General features: G+C 55.3%; 1 protein-coding gene across 1 annotated transcript in view; it reads left to right on the forward strand.

The window, feature by feature from the left end:
* The window catches only part of LOC119976480 (LIM domain containing preferred translocation partner in lipoma), a 401,345-nt gene that overhangs the window by 71,729 nt on the left and 308,268 nt on the right, over window positions 1-21,348 (forward strand). Inside the window, exon 2 of the mRNA XM_038817017.1 lies at window positions 3,090-3,313. Within this exon, the coding sequence (XP_038672945.1) occupies window positions 3,103-3,313 (211 nt within the window). The 5' untranslated portion in view covers window positions 3,090-3,102. The remainder of the gene's footprint in view (window positions 1-3,089; window positions 3,314-21,348) is intronic.

Here is a 21,348-nt window from a genome sequence, read left to right on the forward strand (position 1 = left end):
AGGGCAGCATTCCCTCAGTACTGACCCTCTGACAGTGCGGCACTCCCTCAGTACTGACCCTCTGACAGTGCAGCACTCCCTCAGTACTGACCCTCTGACAGTGCGGCACTCCCTCAGTACTGACCTTCTGACACTGCGGCGCTCCCTCAGTACTGACCCTCTGACAGGGCAGCATTCCGTCAGTGCTGACCCTCTGACAGTGCGGCACTCCCTCAGTACTGACCCTCTGACAGTGCGGCACTCCCTCAGTACTGACCCTCTGACACTGCGGCACTCCTTCAGTTCTGACCCTCTCACAGTGCGGCACTCCCTCAGTACTGACCCTCTGACAGTGCGGCACTCCCTCAGTACTGACCCTCTGATCGTGCAGCACTCCCTCAGTACTGACCCTCTGACAGTGCAGCACTCCCTCAGTACTGACCCTCTGACAGTGCGGCACTCCCTCAGTACTGACCCTCTGACAGTGTGACACTCCCTCAGTACTGACCCTCTGATCGTGCAGTACTCCCTCAGTACTGACCCTCTGACAGTGCAGCACTCCCTCAGTACTGACCCTCTGATCGTGCAGCACTCCCTCAGTACTGTCCCTCTGACAGTGCAGCACTCCCTCAGTACTGACCCTCTGACAGTGCGGCACTCCCTCAGTACTGACCCTCTGACAGTGTGACACTCCCTCAGTACTGACCCTCTGATCGTGCAGTACTCCCTCAGTACTGACCCTCTGACAGTGCAGCACTCCCTCAGTACTGCAGGGAAGTGTCAGCCTTGATTTTTGAGCTCCCGCCCTGCTGTGGGACTGGAATCCAAACACCTGTGACCCAGAAACAAGAGAATGTTTTCAACTGAGCCTCAGCTGATACTCGGAGAAACAGTGTGATGTGTGCGAGGGTGCGCTGAGAGGGTGATGCCAAAGGGTTTATGCTGACGGGGTTTATGGTGCTGGGTTTACGGTGCTGGGTTTACGGCGATGGGTTTACAGTGATGGGTTTATGGTGATGGTTTACAGTGATGGGTTTATGGTGCTGGGTTTATGGTGCTGGGTTTATGGTGCTGGGTTTACGGTGATGGTTTACGGTGCTGGGTTTATGGTGCTGGGTTTATGGTGATGGTTTATGGAGCTGGGTTTACGGTGATGGTTTACGGTGCTGACTTTACGGTGCTGGGTTTATGGTGATGGTTTACGGTGTAGGGTTTATGGTGCTGGGTTTATGGTGATGGTTTACGGTGCTGGGTTTATGGTGCTGGGTTTATGGTGCGGTGTTTATGGTGCTGGGTTTATGGTGCTGGGTTTATGGTACGGTGTTTATGGTGCTGAGTTTACGGTGCTGAGTTTACGGTGCTGGGTTTATGGTACGGTGTTTATGGTGCTGGGTTTATTGTGCTGGGTTTACGGTGCTGGGTTTATGGTGCTGGGTTTATGGTGCTGAGTTTACGGTGCTGAGTTTACGGTGCTGGGTTTACGGTGCTGGGTTTATGGTGCTGGGTTTATGGTGCTGGGTTTACGGTGCTGGGTTTATGGAGCTGGGTTTATGGTGATGTTTTACGGTGCTGGGTTTACGGTGCTGGGTTTATGGTGCTGGGTTTATGGTGCTGGGATTTTGGTGCTGGGTTTACGGTGATGGTTTACGGTGCTGGGTTTATGGTGCTGGGTTTATGGTGATGGTTTACGGTGCGGTGTTTATGGTGCTGGGTTTACGGTGCTGGGTTTATGGTGCTGGGTTTATGGTGATGGTTTATGGAGCTGGGTTTACGGTGCTGGGTTTACGGTGATGGTTTATGGAGCTGGGTTTACGGTGCTGGGTTTATGGTGATGGTTTATGGAGCTGGGTTTACGGTGCTGGGTTTATGGTGCTGGGTTTATGGAGCTGGGTTTATGGTGCTGGGTTTATGGTGCTGGGTTTATGGTGATGGTTTATGGTGATGGGTGTATGGTGCTGGGTTTATGGTGCTGGGTTTATGGAGCTGGGTTTATGGTGATGGTTTACGGTGCTGGGTTTATGGTGCTGGGTTTATGGTGCGGTGTTTATGGTGCTGGGTTTATGGTGATGGTTTACGGTGCTGGGTTTATGGTGCGGTGTTTACGGTGCTGGGTTTATGGTGATGGTTTATGGTGCTGGGTTTACGGTGCTGGGTTTATGGTGCTGGGTTTATGGTGCTGGGTTTATGGTGCTGGGTTTATGGTGCTGCATTTATGGTGCTGGGTTTACGGTTCTGGGTTTATGGTGATGGTTTACGGTGCTGGGTTTATGGTGCTGGGTTTACGGTTCTGGGTTTATGGTGATGGTTTACGGTGCTGGGTTTACGGTGCTGGGTTTATGGTGCTGGGTTTACGGTGCTGGGTTTATGGTGCTGGGTTTACGGTGCTGGGTTTATGGTGCTGGGTTTATGGTGATGGTTTACGGTGCGGTGTTTATGGTGCTGGTTTTATGGTGCTGGGTTTATGGTGCTGGGTTTACGGTGCTGGGTTTATGGTGCTGGGTTTATGGTGCTGGGTTTATGGAGCTGGGTTTATGGTGCTGGGTTTATGGTGCTGGGTTTATGGAGCTGGGTTTATGGAGCTGGGTTTATGGTGCTGGGTTTATGGAGCTGGGTTTATGGTGCTGGGTTTATGGTGCTGGGTTTATGGTGCTGGGTTTACGGTGCTGGGTTTATGGTGATGGTTTACGGTGTTGGGTTTACGGTGCTGGGTTTATGGTGCTGGGTTTATGGTGCTGGGTTTATGGAGCTGGGTTTATGGTGCTGGGTTTATGGTGCTGGGTTTACGGTGCTGGGTTTATGGTGATGGTTTACGGTGCTGGGTTTATGGTGCTGGGTTTATGGTGCTGGGTTTATGGTGCTGGGTTTATGGTGCTGGGTTTATGGTGCTGGGTTTATGGTGCTGGGTTTACGGTGCTGGGTTTACGGTGCTGGGTTTACGGTGCTGGGTTTACGGTGCTGGGTTTATGGTGATACAATGAACTGAATGGACTAACTCTTCCATATCGATCAGTGCTGTTGTTTTGCATAGTTGGTGCTTGGTGGGTTTTTGATTGAGATTCAGTGACCACCTCACAGTAAACCCACTCTCATTTACCGCTTCTTTATTTTAGGTTCATATCAGACATGTCCAACCCAAATTGGCTCCCCCCACGGCAGACTGATGATTCTGGACATGTACCAGCCAGAGTAGAGACCATGGCATCAATCGCCACCCCCAGCATCTCCGTGTCCACTCAACAAACACCAAAGAAATTTGCACCCGTGGTGGCTCCGAAACCCAAGTACAACCCCTACAAACAGAATGGGCAGGCCCTCGGACAGGTGGGGCCCGAAGGTAAGTTAATCAGGAATCAAACACCACTACAAAAACTCAACTACGTGTACAATCTGGTGTTCCTGGTGCAGGATAGATGTGAAGTTTTTATATTCTTGGGATATGAGCATCATTAGCTGGGCCGGCATTTAATTACCATCCCTAATTGCCCCATGGGAAGATGGTGGTGAGCAGCCTTCTAGAAACGCTGAAGTCCATGTGGTGTAGGTACACCCACTGTGCTGTTAGGGAGGGAGTTCCAGAATTTTGCCCCAGCGGAAGTGAAGGAACGGCGATGTATTTCCAAGCCAGGGTGGTGAGTGACTTGGAGGGAAGCTCCCAGGTGGTGGGGTTCTGCTACCCTTCTCCACCTAGATTATAGAGATGGTGGGTTTGGAAGGTGCTGTCCGAGGAGCTTTGGTGAGTTCCTGCAGTGCATTTGCCCCAAGTGCCGATCCGCCTGGTCCCCATTTTTGGAGGCCAGTACTAATCAGCGCCCAGCTGGGGTCTGCTCAGCGAGGCAGGGAGATACCGGGAGCCAGTTCCAGAGCCAGTTCCTCTGACCTCCCTCCCCTCACCTCTGCCTTTCCCTCTCCGACCCTTTGCCATCTTTACCTCACCTTCCTTTCCTCTTCCTTTCCCGCTTTTTTCCTTCATTCTCTGGCCAGGATATTTTGCCGTTACCTGATTGTCCTCAACTGAGTGCTTTGTTCATTGCTGTGGATCTGAATCACGTATCACAGTGGTTAGCACTGTTGCTTCACAGTGCCAGGGTCCCGGGTTCGATTCCCGGCTTGGGTCACTGTCTGTGCGGAGTCTGCACGTTCTCCCCGTGTCTGCGTGGGTTTCCTCCGGGTGCTCCGGTTTCCTCCCACAGTCCCGAAAGACGTGCAGGTTAGGTGGATTGGACATTCTGAATTCTCCCTCTGTGTACCCGAACAGACGCCGGAATGTGGCGACTAGGGGCTTTTCACAGTAACTTCATTGCAGTGTTAATGTGAGCCTACTTGTGACAATAATAAAGATTATTATTATGTAGGCTGAACTGGGGTAGGACAGCAGGGATTTAGTGAAGCAGATGGGTTTACAAGACAATAGATTCACTGAGTGTCTTTAAGACAGAGATAGATGGGTTCTTGATTAATAAGGGGATTGGAGTTATGGGGAGAAGGCAGGAGAATGGGGATGAGAAACATATCAGCCATGGTTGAATGGCGGAGCAGACTCGATGGGCCGAATGGCCTAATTCTGCTCCTATGTCTCATGCTTCATGGTGTTATAGATTTGTGGTGGCTATTACTAAGACCTACTTTTAAATCCCAAATTTATTTCACTAATTCACAAAATGACAGAATTGTTACATCCGAGGAAAGGGTTATTCTGCCTATCAGCACTGGCTGTTGGAATGAGCTACGTATCTGATGCTTTTTCCCCATAGGGTTAATAATCCAATTCTCTCCTGAATGTGTTGATTGAACCTGCCTCCACCGTGATCTCAGGCAGTGCATTGCAGCTCTTACCACTCGTTGAGTGCAGAAGCTTTTCCTTAATAAGCTTGAATCTCTGTCCCCATCATTCTCAATCCTTCAACCAGTTTCTCTCTATCGCCTCTGTCCAGATCCCTCATGACTTTGAACACCTCTATCAAATCTCCTGTCAACCTTCCCTTTTCCAAGGAGAACATTCATAACTTTTCCAATACATCTGCAGAACTGAAGTTCCTCAAACCTGGAACCATTCTCGTCAATCTTTTCTGCATGCAATCTAATTCCTTCACCGCCTTCCTTTATTAAAATAAATTTAGAGTGCCCAATTCATTTTTTTCAATGAAGAGGCAATTTAGCGTGGCCAATCCACCTATCCTGCACATCTTTGGGTTGTGGGGGCGAAACCCACGCAGACACGGGGAGAATGTGCAAATTCCACACGGACAGTGACCCAGAGCTGGGATTGAACCTGGGACCTCGGAGCCGTGAGGCAACAGGGCTGACCCACTGTGCCACCGTGCTGCCCCCTTCACTCCTTCCTAAAGTGCAGTGCTCAGAACTGGACACAACACTCCAGCTGATATCCAACCAGGGTCTTATAAAAGTTCAGTATAACCTCCTTGCTCCTGTATTCAATGCCCTTATTAACAAAGCCCAGGATACTATCTACTTTATTAACTGCTCTCTCCAGCTGTCCTGCCTTCAATAACCTACACGCATGTACACCCAGGTCTCTCTGATACTGCACCCCCTTTAGAATTGTACCTTATATTTTATATTGTCTCCCCATGTTCTTCCTACCAAAATGAATCAACACTTCTCCACATTGAACTTCATCTGGCACCTGTCCGCCCACTCAACCAACTTGTCTGTGTCCCTCTGAAGTTCCACACTGTCCTCCACACAGTTCCCACTATTGGATCATCTGTAAATTCTCAAATTGTGCCCTGTGCATCAAGGTCTAGGACAGTAATATATTTCGGGAAAAGCAAGGGTTCCAAAAGAATTGAAATTCTTTCGGGGGGGGATTTTGAACTTCATAGAATCACAGAATTTACAAAGCAGAAGGAGGCCATTCAGCCCATCGAGTCTGCACCGGCTCTTGGAAAGAGCACCCTACCCAAGCCCACACCTCCACCCTATCCCCATAACCCAGTAACCCCACCCAACACGAAGGGCAATTTTGGACACTAGGGGGCAATTTATCATGGCCAATCCACCTAACCGGCACATCTTTGGACTGTGGGAGGAAACCGGAGCACCCGGAGGAAACCCACGCAGACACGGGGAGGATGTGCAGACTCCGCACAGACAGTGACCCAAGGCGGGAATCGAACCTGGGACCCTGGAGCTGTGAAGCAATTGTGCTAACCACTGTGCTACCGTGCTGCCAGAACTTGTGCTTCTGGATCTTTCGTCCAGATCTCCGGATTGTTAGTCCAGTAACTTTGCAGCTTGCTGCTATTGTCCACTGTCTCTTTTACATATTGGAGCAGTGAAAATCCTGAAATGATTACTATTTTTATTCCAATGTCATTATTTTGATTGCTGGAGGTAAATGTTGGCGACTATCACTGAGTAAAGTGCTATCTAATTATAGCACGGTTGCTCAGCAAAGTTGGATTGTATTTCTAGTCTTGTGTGATACAAGAGCTGAGTACTGACTGACAGCAAGCTACATCAGTGCACCGGACATTGATATGTAAACACTGCAGCTAATGGTTTAAATATGTTCATAGAGAATTCTCAAAGTTTGCAAACAACCAGGATCATTTTTTTAAAAACTGTTGACGCGCCAGCAAGGGGTCCTTACCGAAGGTTCTGAGGATTCCAGTGAATAAAACTTGCATTTCTAGAGCACCTTTCATGACCGAGGATGAAAATGACAATGAAGAAATGTGGCAGCTATTTTTTACACAGCAAGATCCGATCTACAGCAATCTGAAAACGACCAGATCGTCTGTTTTTAAAATGTTGGTTTAGCACTGCTACCTCACAGTGCTAGGGACCAGGGTTAACACTGCTGCCTCACAGTACCAGGGTCCCAGGTTCGATTCCCAGCTTGGATCACTGTGCGGAGTCTGCACGTTCTCCCCGTGTCTGCGTGGGGCTTTTCACAGTAACTTCATTTGAAGCCGACTCGTGACAATAAGCGATTTTCAGTTCATTTCATTTCATGTTATTCTCTTGAGCTGGAAGTTCATTTTTGAAACTGATTCAAGATGTTTTCAATTTGTCAGCGTTTGTGTTAATACTTCTGATGAGGTGCAAGCAGGGGGTGAACGGAGTTGAGGTATTGTAAGATTCTGCAGCTGTCAGGTAGACCAGTGTTGTGCACGGCAACAACATTACACACATCCACCTTGCTCAGTCAATACAAGGGCTGATTCTATGTGTGTGTGTTGGCTGTCTGGCAGGATGCTGGGTGAAAAACTATCCACTAATTACTGTAATCAGGGTCACTAGATGGAGAAGTGATTCATAGTAACTTAGCAACTGCATGAGGATGATATGAGATGACTGAAATGGTTGGCTTGATCAGGCAAATTAAGCAGTGGAGAGGATTCTAAAGGAGGCACGCTGGCTATTCAGTCTGGGATCTCATAGTCACATCAGTGTAGAAACAAACAGGAGAAACACTTTTGAATTGAAGGATTCCTTTGGTTCCGAATGAATTTCAGTTGCAGGGACATTAGATGCAATGCCAATGATTCACTCTGTTCCCCAAAGCCAAAGGCAGTGGAGCTGATTCACTTCAGGAGAAGATTTGGAGCTTGAAGATTCCTGATGTGATGTTGGGATTTGCTGGGCTCATTTCATCCTTTCAATGAGATGGCGCCTGCAACGTGGTGGCACATTGCAAATACTATAGAAATAGATGATGTTTCTCAAGCTCTGAATTATAAACAATTTAACAGAATCTTTCCTGCAACTCTCCAAAACAAAATCCAGTTATTTTTATAAGCACCATGTCATGATATGATTGAGGCACAGGTGCAGCTGTGAGCCAGCAACCTCCCGGCCTCAGATGAAAGAGTGATCAGTATTCGTGAAGAGACTGCCAAGGACCCTCTTCGGCAGCGTGTGACGCACCACCTTGCAACTGGCTGGCAAAAAGGGCAATGCCCTCAGTTCTTCAATGTGAAGGATGACCTGACAGTCGTCGAGGGGATCCTCCTCCAGCTAGATCCTATCGTTATTCCTTACAGTCTGCATAGCTTAGTGCTCAAACAAATCCATGAGGGACACCTAGGTGTCAAAGTGTAGGTGCAGAGCTCGGCAGGCTGTCTATTGGCCTGGAATCAGCCAGGACATATCCAACATGGTCTTCAATTGTGCGACCTGCCAGCGCTTCCAGCCTGCTCAAACAAAAGAAACACTCCAGCAACACGAGATGGTGACCTCTCCGTGGTCCAAGGTGGGAATCGACCTTTTTCACGCCAAGGGGCGTGACTATGTGCTCATCATAGATAACTTCTCAAATTACCCGGAAGTTGTGAAGCTGTCAGACCTCACATCAAGGACAGTCATCAAGGCCTGCAAGGAGACAACACACAGGACAGAACACAACCAATCACCAGGAAGAACACTAGAGGGGGGTTTCCCACTATAAAACACACGAGGCTTCAACACTCTGCCTCTTTCCACTGGTGACAACTGTAGTGACAGTCAGGGTGTATATATCAGTTCGCACCTTCAACACGTGGCTCAGAGCTAGTCTGGTCTAGATAGTTATAGTAAGCATGCTGCTAGTCTGGTCTAGATAGTTATAGCAAACATGCTGCAAGTCTGGTTTAGATAGTTATAGTAAGCATGCTGCTAGTCTGGTCTAGATAGTTATAGTAAGCATGCTGCTAGTCTGGTTTAGATAGTTATAGTAAGCATGCTTAGATTAGTAGAGTGCCAAACCCACAGTGAATTGAGTGCATTGCTAACAAGTTCAATACAACGTCTTGAACTAACATCACAGTTTGGAGTCTACTTTCAAGTACAACTGCATCTAATTGCAGCCCGTGTTACCCCAGGGTGAATAACATGACACACCCTACTTCCTCCTACCCTACTCCCTCCTACTCTACTCCCTCCTACTCCACTCCCTCCTACCCCACTCCTACCCCACTCCCTCCTACCCCACTCCCTCCTACCCCACTCCCTCCTACCCACTCCCTCCTACCCCACTCCCTCCTACCCCACTCCCTCCTACCCCACTCCCTCCTATTCCACTCCTACCTCACTCCCCCTACCCCAGTCCCTCCTACTCCACTCCTATCACACTCGCTCCTACCCCACTCCCCCACCCTACTCCCTACCCCACTCACTCCTACCCCACACCCTCCTACACTACTCCCTCCTACACCACTCCCTACCCCACTCCCTCCTACCCAACTCCCTCCTACCCCACTCCCTACCCCACTCCCTCCCCAATCCCTCCTACCCCACTCCCTCCTACCCCACTCCTCCCTACCCCACTCCCTACCCCACTCCTCCGAAACCCCTCCTCCTACCCCACCCCTCCAACCCCCACTCCCTCCTACCCCACTCCCTCCTACCCCCTCCCTCCTACCCCACTCCCTCCAAACCCACACCCTCCTACTCGGCTCCTAACCCACTCACTCCTACCCCACTCCCTCCTACCCCACACCCTCCTACCCCACTCCCTCCTACCCCCCACTCCCTCCTACCACACACACTACCCCACTCCCTACCCACCACCTCTCCGACCCCACGCCCTCCTACCCCACACCCTACCCCCACAATCCTAACCCCACTCTCTCCGACCCCACTCCCTCTACCCCCTCCCTCCTCCCCCACTCCCTCCTACTTCCTCCTACCCCACTCCCTCCGACCCCACTCCCTACCCCACGGTCCCCTAACCCACTAACCCCCTACCCCGACCCCTACCCCACTCCCTCCTACTCCACTCCCTCCTACCCCACTCCCTACCCCACTCCCCTTCGACCCCACTCCCTACCCCACTCCCTCCTACCCCACTCCCTCCTACCCCACTCCCTCCTACCCCACTCCCTACCCCACTCGCTACCCTACTCCCTCCTACCCCACTCCCTCCTACCCCACTCCCTACCCCATTCCCTACCCACTCCCTACCCCACTCCCTCCTACCCCCACTCCCTACCCCACTCCCTCCTACCCCACTCCCTCCTACCCCACTCCCTCCTACTCCCTCCTACAACACTCCCTACCCCACTCCCTCATACTTCCTCCTACCCCACTCCCTACCCAGTCCCTCCTACCCCACTCCCTACCCCCTCCCTCCTACCCCTCTAACTACCCCACTCCCTATCCAATCCCTCCTACCCCACTCCTACCCCACTCCCTTCTACCCCAATCCCTACCCCACTCCCTCCTACCCCACTCCCTCCTACCCCACTCCTACCCCACTCGCTAGCCCACTCCCTCCTACCCCAATCCCTCCTAACCCACTCCCTCCTACCCCACTCCCTCGTACCCCACTCACTCCTACCCCACTCCCATCCCCACTCCCTCCTACCCCACTCCCTCCTACCCCACTCCCTCCTACCCCACTCCCTCCTACCCAACCCCTTCCCCACTCCCTCCTACCCCACTCCCTCCTACCCCACTCCCTACCCCACTCCCTCCTACCCCACTCCCTCCTACTCCACTCCCTCCTACCCCACTCCCTCCTACCCCACTCCCTCCTACCCCACTCCCTACACTCCCCCTCACTCCTACCCCACTCCCTACCTCACTCCCTACCCCCCCTCCTAAACCACGCACTACCCCACTCCCTCCTACCCCACTCCCTACCCCCACTCCCTCCTACCCCACTCCCTCCTACCCCACTCCCTCCTACCCCACTCCCTCCTACCCCACTCCCTACCACACTCACTCCCCCACTCCCTCCTACCCCACTCCCACCAACCCCACTCCCGACCCCACTCCCCTCCTACCCCACTCCCTCCTACCCCACTCCCTCGCACCCCACTCCCTCCTACCCCATTCCCTCCTACCCCACTCCCTACCCCACTCCCTACCCCACTCCCTACCCCACTCCCTACCCCCACTCCCTCCTACCCCACTCCCTACCCCACTCCCTCCTACCCCACTCCCTACCCACTCCCTACCCCCCACTCCCTCCTACCCCACTCCCTACCCCACTCCCTCCTACCCCCCTTCCCTCCTACCCCACTCCCTCCTACCCCACTCCCTACCCCACTCCTCCCTACCCCACTCCCTACCCCCTCCCTCCTACCCCACTCCCTACCCCACTCCCTCCTAGCCACTCCCTACCCCACCCCTACTCCCTCCTACCCCACTCCCTCCTACCCCACTCCCTCCTACCCCACTCCCTCCTACCCCACTCCCTCCTACCCCACTCCCTACCCCACTCCCTCCTACCCACTCCCTCCTACCCCATTCCCTGCTACCCCACGCCCTACCCCACTCCCTCCTACCCCACTCCCTCCTACCCCACTCCCTACCCCAGGTCCTCTTATCCCACTCCCTACCCCACTCCCTCCTACGCCACTCCCTTCCCCACTCCCTATCCCACTCCCTCCTACCCCACTCCCTACCCCACTCCCTTCTACCCCAATCCCTACCCCACTCCCTCCTATCCCACTCCCTCCTACCCCACTCCCTACCCCACTCGCTACCCCGCTCCCTCCTACCCCACTCCCTCCTACCCCACTCCCTACCCCACTCCCTACCCCACTCCCTCCTACCCCACTCCCTACCCCACTCCCTCCTACCCCACTCCCTCCTACCCCACTCCCTCCTACCCCACTCCCTCCTACCCCACTCCCTCCTACCCCACTCCCTACCCCTCTCCCTCCTACCCCACTCCCTCCTACCTCACTCCCTACCCCACTCCCTCCTACCCCACTCCCCACCCCACTCCCTCCTACCCCACTCCCTCCTACCCCACTCCCTCCTACCCCACTCCCTCCTACCCCACTCCCTCCTACCCCATTACCTACCCCTCTCCCTCCTACCCCACTCCCTACTACCCCACTCCCTACCCCACTCCCTCCTACCCCACTCCCTACCCCACTCCCTCCTACCGCACTCCCTCCTGTCTGCTCCCTACAAACACAAACACAAACACACCCCCCCACACACACACATCACACTGTTTGTGAGGGTTTATTGTGTGTACATTAGTTGCCATTTTTCCATCATTACAACTGTGACAACACTTCAAAATGGGTGCGTTGCGTTTGTGATATCTAGAAGTCCTGGCAGGGACTATATAAATGCAGTTCCTTCTCTTCTCATTTACTTTCTTAAGTTCTGTTCAGCCTCTTGAATTCTCTTCCTCTGAATATGATCTGATTTAGATTGGAGCATGTTTGATGCTTTCACTGTTGTCTGAAATTCCCTGGCCTCCTGAGCAATCACCTTTGCCCCTTACCCTAATAAAGCGACCTCACAGAAAGGCACGTGGACCTGGCGAGGACTCGCGGTTCAGGTTATGAGTCAGTTTAGATGTGCAACACGATAATCAGGCATTCTGTCTTGCCATCTTGAGTTAAATGGGCAGATGTCCTGGTTCTGTAAGGACCGAGGTGGGTTTAATCTGGAGCTGAATGGTTTGGCCAGCTCAGCATATTCTGCTCTTTGACGATAGTATGGTTTCTGATGTTTAATTTTCTACATTGAGCGAGGTTTCCTGGATGTTTTCCATAAAACTAAAAATAACTAGAGGTCAATGGTAATGACTCAATTCAGGAAATAAAACTATATACAAGCTCTCTTCCTGAAAATCTTGCACAGAATCGGTTGCAAGAGGTTTCCGGCCACTGGCCATGTTTGAGCAACTCTTTGAAGGGTAAAGACTGGAGGTTAGTCCGAGAGAGACACTAGGAAATACAAGCCTTGGAAACAATGTAAAACCCTCCTGTGTCCTACAGCAAAAGGCTGGCCTGAGAACAGGGTAATGGTCAGGAACGCAACCATATTGTGTTGATTAATTACAATTAGATTTGAACTGTCATATCTGTTATTCAGGACAGCGATTTTCACAGAAGGGTGGTTCTCAAGAAAACATTTTATTTTCAAATAATAAAGTATCCAGATTCTGTTGAAGGTGGCTGGATGGATAGGTGGCTGAGATTTAGCCTTTAATACTTTTCACCTTTTCTAATAAGAGAGACATGTTGCTGACGTGGTAATCAGGTTAAACACTATGGGCGGTATTCTCCGATGGCGGGTCAGAGTGTCCGCGCAGTCGTCAACACTGAGGAGTTTAGCAATGGCGCTAACGGGCCTCCGGCAGCATCGATTCAGGCTCCAATAAGGGGTCAGCAGCGGGGCCGTGAGAGACGCAGTGGGCGCGGGGCCGTGAGAAACGCGGTGGGCGCGGGGCCGTGTGAAACGCGGTGGGCGTGGGGCCGTGAGAGACGCGGTGGGCGCGGGGCCGTGAGAGACGCGGTGGGCCGTGAGAAACGCGGTGGGCCGTGAGAAACGCGGTGGGCCGTGAGAAACGCGGTGAGCCCGGGGCCGTGAGAAACGCGGTGGGCGCGGGGCCGTGAGAGACGCGGTGGGCCGTGAGAAACGCGGTGGGCCGTGAGAAACGCGGTGGGCCGTGAGAAACGCGGTGAGCCCGGGGCCGTGAGAAACGCGGTGGGCGCGGGGCCGTGAGAGACGCGGTGGGCGCGGGGCCGTGAGAAGCGCGGTGGGCGCGGGGCTGTGAGAAACGCGGAGGGCGCAGGGCCGTGAGAGACGCGGTGGGCGCGGGGCCGTGAGAAGCGCGGTGGGCGCGGGGCTGTGAGAAACGCGGAGGGCGCGGGACCGTGAGAGACGCGGAGGGCGCGGGACCGTGAGAGACACGCTGGGCCGTGAGAGAGGCGCTGGGCCGTGAGAGACGCGGTGGGCGCGGGGCCGTGAGAAACACGCTGGGCCGTGAGAGAGGCGCTGGGCCGTGAGAAACGCGGTGGGCGCGGGGCCGTGAGAGACGCGGTGGGCGCGGGGCCGTGAGAGACGCGGTGGGCGCGGGGCCGTGAGAAACGCGGTGGGCGCGGGGCCGTGAGAAACGCGGTGGGCGTGGGGCCGTGAGAAACGCGGTGGGCGCGGGGCCGTGAGAGACGCGGTGGGCGCGGGGCCGTGAGAAACGCGGTGGGCGCGGGGCCGTGAGAGACGCGGTGGGCGCGGGGCCGTGAGAAACGCGGTGGGCGCGGGGCCGTGAGAGACGCGGTGGGCGTGGGGCCGTGAGAGACGCGGTGGGCGCAGGGCCGTGAGAGACGCGGTGGGCGCGGGGCCGTGGCAAACACGGTGGGCGCGGGGCCGTGAGAAACACGGTGGGCGCGGGGCCGTGAGAAACGCGGTGGGCGCGGGGCCGTGAGAAACACGGTGGGCGCGGGGCCGTGAGAAACGCGGTGGGGGCGGGGCCGTGAGAAACGCGGTGGGGGCGGGGCCGTGAGAGACGCGGTGGGTGCGGGGCCGTGAGAGACGCGGTGGGCGCGGGGCCGTGAGAGACGCGGTGGGCGCGGGGCCGTGAGAGACGTGGTGGGCGCGGGGCCGTGAGAAACGCGGTGGGCACGAAGCCGTGAGAAACGCGGTGGGCGCGGGGCCGTGAGAGACGCGGTGGGCGTGGGGCCGTGAGAGACGCGGTGGGCGCGGGGCCGTGAGAGACGTGGTGGGCGCGGGGCCGTGAGAGACGCGGTGGGGGCGGGGCCGTGAGAGACGCGGTGGGCGCGGGGCCGTGAGAGACGCGGTGGGCGCGGGGCCGTGAGATACGCGGTGGGCGCGGGGCCGTGAGAGGCGCGGGGCCGTGAGAGGCGCGGGGCCGTGAGAGACGCGGTGGGCACGAAGCCGTGAGAAACGCGGTGGGCGCGGGGCCGTGAGAGACGCGGTGGGCACGAGGCCGTGAGAAACGCGGTGGGCGCGGGGCCGTGAGAGACGCGGTGGGCGTGGGGCCGTGAGAAACGCGGTGGGCGCGGGGCCGTGAGAGACGCGGTGGGCGCGGTGGGCGCGGGGCCGTGAGAGACGCGGTGGGCGCGGGGCCGTGAGAGGCGCGGTGGGCGCGGGCCGTGAGAGACGCGGTGGGCTCGGGGCCGTGAGAGACGCGGTGGGCGCGGGGCCGTGAGAGACGCGGTGGGCGCGGGGCCGTGAGAGACGCGGTGGGCGTGGGGCCGTGAGAGACGCGGTGGGCGCGGGGCCGTGAGAGACGCGGTGGGCGTGGGGCCGTCAGAGACGCGGTGGGCGCGGGGCCGTGAGAAACGCGGTGGGCGCGGGGCCGTCAGAGACGCGGTGGGCGCGGGGCCGTGAGAGACGCGGTGGGCGCGGGGCCGTGAGAAACGCGGTGGGCGCGGGGCCGTGAGAGACGCGGTGGGCGCGGGGCCGTGAGAGGCGCGGGGCCGTGAGAAACGCGGTGGGCGCGGGGAAGTGAGAAACGCGGTGGACGAGGCACCATCATCGTGCGACGCCCGGATGACGCGTCACAGAATTCATACAGTGCAGAAGGAGGCCATTCGGCCCATTGAGTCTCCTAGCGGCTCTTGGAAAGATCACCCGACCCAAGGTCAACACCTCCACCCTATCCCCATAACCCAGTAACCCCACCCGACACTAAGGGCAATTTGGACACTAAGGGCAATTTAGCCTGGCCAAACCCACGTTAACATGGAGGAAACCCACGCACACACGGGGAGAACGTGCCGACTCCACAGTCACCTGAGTCCGGAATTGAACCCGAGACCCTGACGCTGTGAGGCAGCAGTGCTAACTGAATGGATAATGAGAGAATCTGGTTTTGGTAGCATTAGTTGAGGGGTAATGTTAACCTGGGCACTGTGGAGAACTCTCTGCTTTGAAAGAAACTGAAGCTGAGATCGAGGATTAGCTGTGATCATTTGGAATGCTGGAGTTGGCTCAAAGGGCCGTATGACTTACTAATGGTCATATTTCTGTTCTTCAAATTGTGCTGTGGGATCTTTTACGACTTGAAAGCGCAGAAGGACTGAGACTAAACCCTGAAAATGTAAATGAGATATTGTAAACATCTGGATTCAAGTGTGAATTCCTCGGACTTTACAGAACTGAATGAGGCTGTTCCTCCCATTGAGCTTGTGCTGGGGGCCTTCAAACATCTGGCCACTCAATTCGTTCCCTGCTTTTTCCAATACCGCTTGATATTCTTTTTCATATACACTCTTGGATTGTAATCACTAATACTTGGGGGTAGCGTGTAGATTGAATCCATTGGCCAATGAGGAGGTGAGATCATACAATACCTGGCCAATCAATGGGCACGATTCTCCAGCCTCGTTCACTCAAGTGTAACAAGGCCGGTGAATAGTGGGAGAGGCCAAAAATGAGAACCGTGCCAGGCGTCAAACAGTTTTTGATGCGACCAGCCCTCTCCCGTAGGTGAAATCAGGATCTCGCCCTCGGCGATGCTGCTCAGTGATTGGGCCACGCGCTGCAGCACCTCAGGAATGCTCATCTGAGATCGGGACATGTCTGCAGAATCTCATCAAGGTCAGCCTGGTGCTGGGTCACATCCCCCAGTGTGTCGGACATTCTGCCGAGACCCTCAGCCATGGCCGTCACCGACTGCGCGATATCTTGGACACCTTCACTCACGGTGCTGACTCATGCTGGACGACTGAGGTTATCGCTAATACAGAATTGGCAATTGTGGTTAATTGAGTGCTTCACACAACCCAAGTGGATTCCTGACGTCGTGCATCAGGATCTCCACTGAGGTCACCACCCTGGCAGTGTTGGCCTCAGTGCCACTCATTGCCGGCAACATCTCCTGTGCCGGTAAACTCTGGGACTCCTCCAATCGGCTATGGACCTGGTGGAGTGTCGCTGACATCTCCCTCTGAATGTCCCAGCCGCTCCCTATTGTCTCCATCAGCTCCGGGTAACCCTGTCCCAGAGGCTCAGCATCAGGCTGGGACCCTCCGACTGCTGTCTGGCCCGGGGGGGGGGGGGGGTTCCTGCCTCCACCTGATGTACATCAGCATCAATGGGCTGCTCACCAGGTTGTGCCCCAGAAGCCTGACCACCGACATATCCCACCGAGAGGCGTGTATCTGCACTGGGGGAGGGTGGGGGTGACAGCTGTGCCGCGACTTTAACGATTGTATCCTCGGAGATCTCCTCCGAGGTGGTCTCCTCGGAGTCAGGAAAGGGTCCGCCCGGGATGGAAGTCAGGAGAGTGTCCGCCCGGGATGGGAGTCAGGAGAGGGTCCGCCCGGGATGGGAGTCAGGAGAGGGTCCGCCCGGGATGGGAGTCAGGAGAGGGTCCGCCCGGGATGGGAGCCAGGAGAGGGTCCGCCCGGGATAGGAGCCAGGAGAGGGTCCGCCGGGATGGGAGTCAGGAGAGGGTCCGCCCGGGATGGGAGTCAGGAGAGGGTCCGCCCGGGATGGGAGTCAGGAGAGGGTCCGCCCGGGATGGGAGTCAGGAGAGGGTCCGCCCGGGATGGGAGTCAGGAGAGGGTCCGCCCGGAATGGGTCAGGAGAGGGTCCGCCCTGGGATGGGAGTCAGGAGAGGGTCCGCCCGGGATGGGAGTCAGGAGAGGGGTCCGCCCGGGATGGGAGTCAGGAGAGGGGTCCGCCCGGGATGGGCCGGTGCTGTCGGCTGGAGGAGCTGCGGGAGAATGGACATGTGGTCAGTGGGAGGGATGGGTCGGTCAGTAAGGCAACATTAACTCAGGTTTGACAGGTCCTCCGGGTGGGGCCCGGTGGTTCCTCACCTCTGCGGCTCCACCAGCCTCCGCGTGGGTAACCGCTCTGTCCTCGGCCACACCGGTCACCTCCAGGGCCCACTCCTCGAAGGAGGTGAGGATTCTTATGTCTGGCACCCCTCCGCCAGTCTGTGTCCTCTCCCGACGATTATGGGAGAGCTTTCCCTGAGGAGACACAGAGAGGGCAGCGTTAACCACACGCATGGTTCACAGTGACGGGGGGGGGGGGGGGGGGGGGAGGGTGACTGCAGGGTTGGTGGGTTGAGGGGGGGAGGGAGGGAGGGAGGGAGGGAGGGCGGGCTGGGGGTCGCCTGGCGGGTTATGGGGTGTAGATGCTTTCATGAGGGGGTGGGGGTGTTGGCGTCTACTCACCCGTGCTGCCTGGTGTAGGTCATTGACCTTTACCCGTCACTGGAGTCCTCCTGGTCACACTCCCCGAGCTCACTACCCCCACCACCTCATCCCAGGCAGCGCTGCCTGCCCTGTGGCTCACCCTCTGGGACCCTCGGGGGAACAGGACATCCCTCCCGGCCTCCACCGTGTCCAGCAGCCTTCCCAGATCTGCATTGCCGAAGCTTGGAGGCCGGTCTCCTCGAGCTGGCTGGGGATTGGCTCAGCAAGTGCAGCTTAAGGGCTGCTCGACCGTGTTAGCGGGGAGCTGGCGAGCGCGGTCCCGGCGAATCAGCTGGCGAGCCGGCATTCGGGGCGAGAAGCTTGTGAGGCCTCGTTAACTGGACTAACGTTGAATAGTGTTGCTGGCTTCACTGGGCTGAGCTTCGGGAAGCTCACTGCAATTCCCGCTCGCTCCCACACTTCGAAATTTTCCGGAGAATCGCGGAATATTTCTGTTTCTCTGTGAGCACAGCTCCAACCACACATTCCCATATTTGTGTGAAGTATATTTTGAGGTTCCCCTGTGGGTGTTTCTGTCTCCATTGACTGCAGCTGAGAAATAGCCTTGAGCAACTTGGGTGGGTGTGTTTGTGAAATGATCTGAGGGTGAGGTGTCCCATGACAGTTTCTGTGGTCTTTTCTCAGCACAATGAGACGAAGGGAGGGGCAGAGTCTGAATGCCAATCAGGCTGAGGTATTACAGCAACAACAACTTACATTTATAGCGCACTGTTAATGCAGTAAAACATCCCAAGCTGCGCCACAGAAGGATTATCAAACACAATGTGACACCGAAGCACATAATCGGATATAAGGGGCGGGATTCTCCCACTCCCCGCTGAATTCTCCAGCGCCGGAGATTGGGCGGGGTGGGAATCACTCCGGTCAGCGGCTGCTGGCACCGGCCCCTCCCCAGCGATTCTCCGGCCTGCAATGGGCCGAGTGGCCACCCATTTTTGCCAGTCCCGCCGGCGTAAATTAGAGTAGGTCCTTACCGGCGAGACCTGGCGGCGTGGGCGGCCTCCGGGATTCTCGGGGGGGGGGGTCGATCTGGCCTGGAAGGTGCCCCCCACGGTGGCCTGGCCCACGATCGGGGCCCACCGATCCGCGGGCGGGCCTGTGCCGTGGGGGCACTCTATTCCTCTGCATCGGACGCTGTGGTCCTCCGCCATTGCCAGTGCAGAGATGAAGCCCTCTGTGCATGCGCGGGGATGACGGCAGCACACGCTGGCGCTCCCGTGCGTTCACCAACTCACGCTGGCTGGCGGAGGTCCTTCAGCACCGGTTGGCGTGGTGCCAAGCCCCTTCCCCGCTGACCGGTGCGACACAAACCACTCCGGGGGTGGCCTAGCCCCTGAAGATGCGGAGGATTCCGCACCTTTGGGGCGGCCCGACGCCGGAGTGGTTCACGCCACTCCTCAGTGCCGGGACCCCCCCCCCCCCCCACCCTGCTGGGTAGGGGGAAATCCCGCCCCAGGTGACCAGACCCCAGGTCAGTAAGGTTGGTTTAAGGAGCATCTTAAAGGAGCAGAATGAGACTGCAAGGTTTAGTGAGACATCCCCAGAGTTTAAGGCTCAGGCAGCTGAAGGCACGGTTACTGATGGTGGAGTCGATAGATTGGGGGAGTCCTCCCGAATGTGAAAATCCGGTGGATTGTACAACGGCATCAGCTAATTTAAAATTACAGTCCTGATCATCCTATCAAAAGGAAAAGGATCTTGTCCTTAAAAAGGAGAAAGTGGTTGCAGCCTTCCGACAAGGCGCTCACCTCGCCCTCAACCAGTGGTTGGGGAGTGGCACATTTGGTCAATAAAACTGTCCCCTTCAATATGGGGAACTGTGTGAATCATGAGGGGGGTGATTGTTAAGCGTCTTCGCTGTGGAGAATCTGTTTTGATAATAAGTGTCTGTGGCTCGACACACCATTCCCTGGAGTTATTACTAAAGTCTTCATGGACTTTGCAGAGTTGGCCTCAGCTAATTGTTTTGCGGACAGGAACTTTAATTGTCACTGAAACCCCTCGATAAATAAGCTCCCAGTCACCAGAACCCACCCCACCCTTCAGGCAAGGGCGTTGGTGATTGTCCGTGAGGAGGCGGGGTACTCAGATGTGTGGAGGTGAAGAATTCATATTCATTTCGGCTCCTCATAAATGTCTGACTGGAATTGACTATTGACGACAGCAATCTTATATCTGGTTTCCTCCTGCTCTGCAGGTAGTGTTGTGATCTCTGATCATGCTCCTCATTTCCTTCAGTTTTTGCTGGGGCTGGTTTAGCACAGTGGGCTAAACAGCTGGCTTGTAATGCCGAACAAGGCCAGCAGTGCAGGTTCGATTCCCGTACCAGCCTCCCCGAACAGGCGCCGGAATGTGGCGACTAGGGGCTTTTCACAGTAACTTCATTGAAGCCTACTTGTGACAATAAGCGATTATTATTATGTTATTAAGTTAGATTGGGTGGAGCAGAGAAGGGATACAGGAAGAACCCAACTGGCAGTTATTCAGGGAGATTGTCACAGCTGGGGTGCTACGTTCCTTGCTGACCCAGCGGGCTGAATGGTGTTTAAAGCAAAAATTGTGTGAATTTAGGAACAAGCCGAGACAAACTTGACTTTGGTGACTAGGAAGAGGGACGATTCTAGGACTATCCCCTCTGTACGTGATTCCAAGGCTAATATGTGAATTGAAACTAACATGACGTTAAGAAGATATTTCGGGATTTTACTGCTGAGTTATGTAAGACGGGCCAGTCGGGAGATACTGACCTGTGTGGAGTGCTTCCTTTCTTCTCTCGAGCTGCCGACAGCATCGGACGATCCCCAGCTGGCCTGAAATGTTCATATCTCCAAAGGGAGGTGGCTCTTTGTTTTCAATTCATTTCCATGAAGTGCCTGTCGCTCGTTAGACCAACATTTATTACCCATCCCTAGTTGCCCTTTGGAAGGTGGTGGTGAGCTGTCTTCTTGAACCGCTGCAGTCCCTGAGGTGTAGGTACACCCACAATGCTGTTAGGAGGGAGTTCCAGGATATTGCCCCAGTGACAAGGAAGGAACAGCCGATATATTCCCCAGTCAGGATAGTGAGTGACTTGGAGGGGAACCTCTAGGTGGTGGGGTTCCTGGTATCTGCTGCTTTTGTCCTTCTAGATTCCCTTGTTTGAAATGAAAAATCGCTTATTGTCATGAGTAGGCTTCGAGTGAAGTTACTGTGAAAAGCCCCTAGTCGCCACATTCCGGCGCCTGTTCAGGGAGGTTGTTACGGGAATCGAACCGTGCTGCTGGCTGCTGCTTGTTTAAGAAGGGTAGCAGGGATAATCCAGGTAATGATAGACCGGTGAGCCTGACGTCAGTGGTAGGGAAGCTGCTGGAGATGATACTGAGGGATAGGATCTATTCCCATTTGGAAGACAATAGACTTATCAGTGATACGCAACATGGTTTTGTGCAGGGAAGGTCATGTCTTACCAACTTAATAGAATTCTTTGAGGAAGTGACAA

This window comes from Scyliorhinus canicula, chromosome 13 (assembly GCF_902713615.1).
Source record: "Scyliorhinus canicula chromosome 13, sScyCan1.1, whole genome shotgun sequence".
Lineage (NCBI taxonomy): Eukaryota > Metazoa > Chordata > Chondrichthyes > Carcharhiniformes > Scyliorhinidae > Scyliorhinus > Scyliorhinus canicula.